The sequence below is a fragment of the Typha angustifolia genome, chromosome 9 (genome assembly GCF_048772165.1).
Source record: "Typha angustifolia cultivar Huaian chromosome 9, ASM4877216v1, whole genome shotgun sequence".
Classification (NCBI taxonomy): domain Eukaryota; kingdom Viridiplantae; phylum Streptophyta; class Magnoliopsida; order Poales; family Typhaceae; genus Typha; species Typha angustifolia.
This window is the reverse complement of record NC_133247.1, coordinates 10,238,348-10,241,411: the sequence shown is the minus strand read 5'-3', so window position 1 is coordinate 10,241,411 and position 3,064 is coordinate 10,238,348. Positions and strand designations below refer to the sequence as shown.

At 38.3% G+C, this 3,064-nt stretch overlaps 1 protein-coding gene across 1 annotated transcript; it reads left to right on the top strand.

The window, feature by feature from the left end:
* Positions 1–299: 299 nt before the first annotated feature.
* LOC140767088 (elicitor-responsive protein 3-like) lies at positions 300–2,489 on the top strand. The gene is made up of 7 exons (XM_073106870.1): positions 300–465; positions 556–660; positions 760–886; positions 1,387–1,458; positions 1,532–1,577; positions 1,683–1,956; positions 2,046–2,489. Exons 1-7 carry the CDS (start codon positions 429–431, stop codon positions 2,069–2,071), a joined length of 687 nt encoding a protein of 228 aa, XP_072962971.1. The 5' UTR covers positions 300–428; the 3' UTR covers positions 2,072–2,489.
* Positions 2,490–3,064: the final 575 nt, after the last annotated feature.

Sequence of the window (3,064 nt, the reverse complement as noted above, 5' to 3'; positions counted from 1 at the left end):
ATAATTTTCTTAGTATAGTTAACCTTGTAAATATAGTATTTAACGGCAGGGTGTTTTCGGCACGTATTTGCTAAACTATAAGACTCAATTTATAAATAATAAAAATATAAATAATAAATTATAATTGTATTAAAAGATAGGGTGTTGTATGCAAATTTTTCTAATTACTATATCTAAGTTGAGTGAGCTCATAGCCAAAGCTGAGTGGCAATTATGTAAAAAAAGCACAGTAGGAAAAAGGCAAAGGTTTTTCCGTGCAGTTTATATGGTACGTCTGTCTATAAAGAGATCCGAAGCGTTTCCCAAATGATACAATACCCGACGACCTAAACTGCGACCTCTCTAGCTGACACAAAAAAAGAAGAAGAAAAATCTCGATCTTTCTTCCCGATCCCTTTGACCTTTCGTTCCGCCTCTCAGCGATCTCCATGTCGGGAATCCAAGGTCAAATCCTCGACGTCACGGGTAAGATTTCTTTCTCCTCGATTCGATCTCTTCGTCCCCAATCGTAGTTTTCTGACCCTCGCTTCTTGAATGCTCGTTTCTTCTTCCAAGTGGTCGGGTGTAACAAGCTGAGAGACACCGAGCTCTTCTCGCGCCAGGATCCCTACGTCTGCATCGAGTACGCCACCTCCAAATTCCGCACCAGGACGTGCACCGGTGAGCGATTCACCTCCCAAAGGCCCGATTCGGTTCTTGATTTATATCGTTAGGTTTTGCGTTCGTGATCGATGTGAAATTTGATTGGTGTGGTTTCAGATGGGGGGAGGAATCCCACCTTCCAGGAGAAGTTCCAGATCCCGCTCATCGAAGGGCTCCGCGAGATGAACATCGCCGTCTGGAACAGCAATACGTTGACCGCCGACGATTTCATCGGTAATGGCAGGTATTATTTTTTCTTCTAAAAACAAGATCATTACTTGATAAAGAAAATAACATTTCGCACCCTATATTTTACTAATTTTATGGTTTAAACCTACACCGTGTATTCTATTATATATGGAATATTCTTTTTGTACCTTTCGGTCGACATGAGGACTTTCTTCTAAACAGGGGATCAAAATGTAAGAACTGAAGTAGTAGGGCCTTAACAGCGATTTCTTAATATTATAGGGGGGTGAAAAGTACTTTTCCCTATTATAAAAGAGGGACGCGTCTTTGACAAAGTATGCCACTATCACTATGCCTAGACTTTGCTTAGAGTATCATCCAGGACTTCAGACTAGTAAAAATGCAATAGTTTTATTTGTTAATGCTCAAGTTTTTATTGATTATTTCATTTAGTTAGTTATTTATAAACCATCTCGACATCTAGGAGTTGGCAGTCTTCCGAAACGTTGATTATGATGTTGTTTTCAGTGTATATTGAATCAATTTGTGTTTCAGGGTTCAGCTTCACAAGGTCCTCTCCCAAGGATACGATGATTCCTCGTGGCCGATTCAGACTCGACATCAAAAGTGAGAATCTTGACACAATATCCATATCGCTTAAATTTGTTTGTGAAAATTCTTGACACTGGATTATTTGCAGGTTTGGGGGAGAAGTGAAGCTCATCATGCACTTTTCTAATGCTTTGGTAACCAGAATTCTCCAATAGCATTCCTTTGTTGATTTGCGTTACTGTTTTGCTTTAGAAATTTAAATTAATATTTTATGTTGTATTGCAATTTGTGATGAGAAGCAAAAGCCGCCGCATTACATGCCCACGGCGCCAGCTGCACCATATGCTCCTTATGTTCCTTCATACCCTCCTGTTGGTGCTTATTCGGGTGCTAGCGCTTATGGAGCATATCCACCTCCTAATCCTTATCCTTATCCATCTTCGCCATATCCACCACCCACAATGCAGCAATCATATGCACCTGCGCCCCCGACATACCCTCCTCCTTCTTATCCTCCACAGTCGTACATGCAGCAGTATCCTCCTCCACCCGCACAGCCTTACTATCCACCAGGTATGACTCAAATTAGCATCCACACCCTCTTTACACTTTAGCACTTACTAGATAGATGGTTAGTATGCATTAATGGAATTTTTATGCAGGGCCTTATTATCCACCACCATATTGATCAAGAGTTGAAGTGGCAGCACAAAAGGAAACAGCATCTGATAGTAATTAATCATTCAACAGATTTGCTACCTCCATTTGTGCTCGAGAATTGTCTCTGACACTTCATTGCATATCCTCTTCTTCTCTTTCCTTCTCCCTCCAGTAGTTTGTTAGGTATTTTGTGATTGCGTAAGCTTTGAAGTGCTCAATGTAAATGTGCAAATAGTGGTCTTTTACTTTTGTGATTTGCTCAAATGTTTCTTTTGTCTGAGTGCACACTATTATTGTGGTGAAATTAAGTTGTGATTCTGATGGATATATATTATAATTTGGTCTCTTAAACATGGTTTAATTGATATAACCATGCCGTTAAGCTGAGACCTTATTATAATCTGCATTGTAACTTCAATATATGATATTTGTTAGATGAGTATCATTTCTCTCTGGATCAGACAGGTAAGTTCAAATTTTGGCGTATTATGAACAACCATCTCATAAGATTCTATGAATGAATAGAACTCCTCAATCATATTCACTATCATGTTGATGAACAGGGCTATCTAAGCAGTAGCTTTTGCTGCTTAAATAATATGTGCAACTTAGCCCTCAATCATACGTAAACAGACTTATTCTAAAATAAGCCTTTTTATTTTTATCTTACCTTATTTTAGTATACTAATTTAGTATTCTCTCTTATTTTATTTTATACAACTTTTTAAAAACTATTTATTAATAACTTAAGATTATAATTTTATCTTTTGAGATAATACGTATCATATCAGCTAAGTTGTTCTCTCTCTCCTCCCTAAAGACTGCCACATATACTCGCACGAGGTTATAACCCCTAACCCCACACTGCATGAGTATAGGGTGTGGGGTTATAACCCTACATACCTAAATATGGAATTATAACTCCACATACCTAAGTATGAGATTATAACCATGCATACTCGCATAGTGTGGAGTTATAATCCTATACAAACTTTGCATCTTTCCATATGCCTGTACAAAG

Excerpts from the sequence above, each read along its gene's own strand:
- LOC140767088 (XM_073106870.1), top strand. The coding sequence starts at position 429 with ATGTCGGGAATCCAAGGTCAAATCCTCGACGTCACGG. Across the intron at positions 661-759 it reads CCGCACCAGGACGTGCACCG|ATGGGGGGAGGAATCCCACC; the intron begins GTGAGCGATTCA and ends GTGTGGTTTCAG. Across the intron at positions 1,957-2,045 it reads ACAGCCTTACTATCCACCAG|GGCCTTATTATCCACCACCA; the intron begins GTATGACTCAAA and ends ATTTTTATGCAG.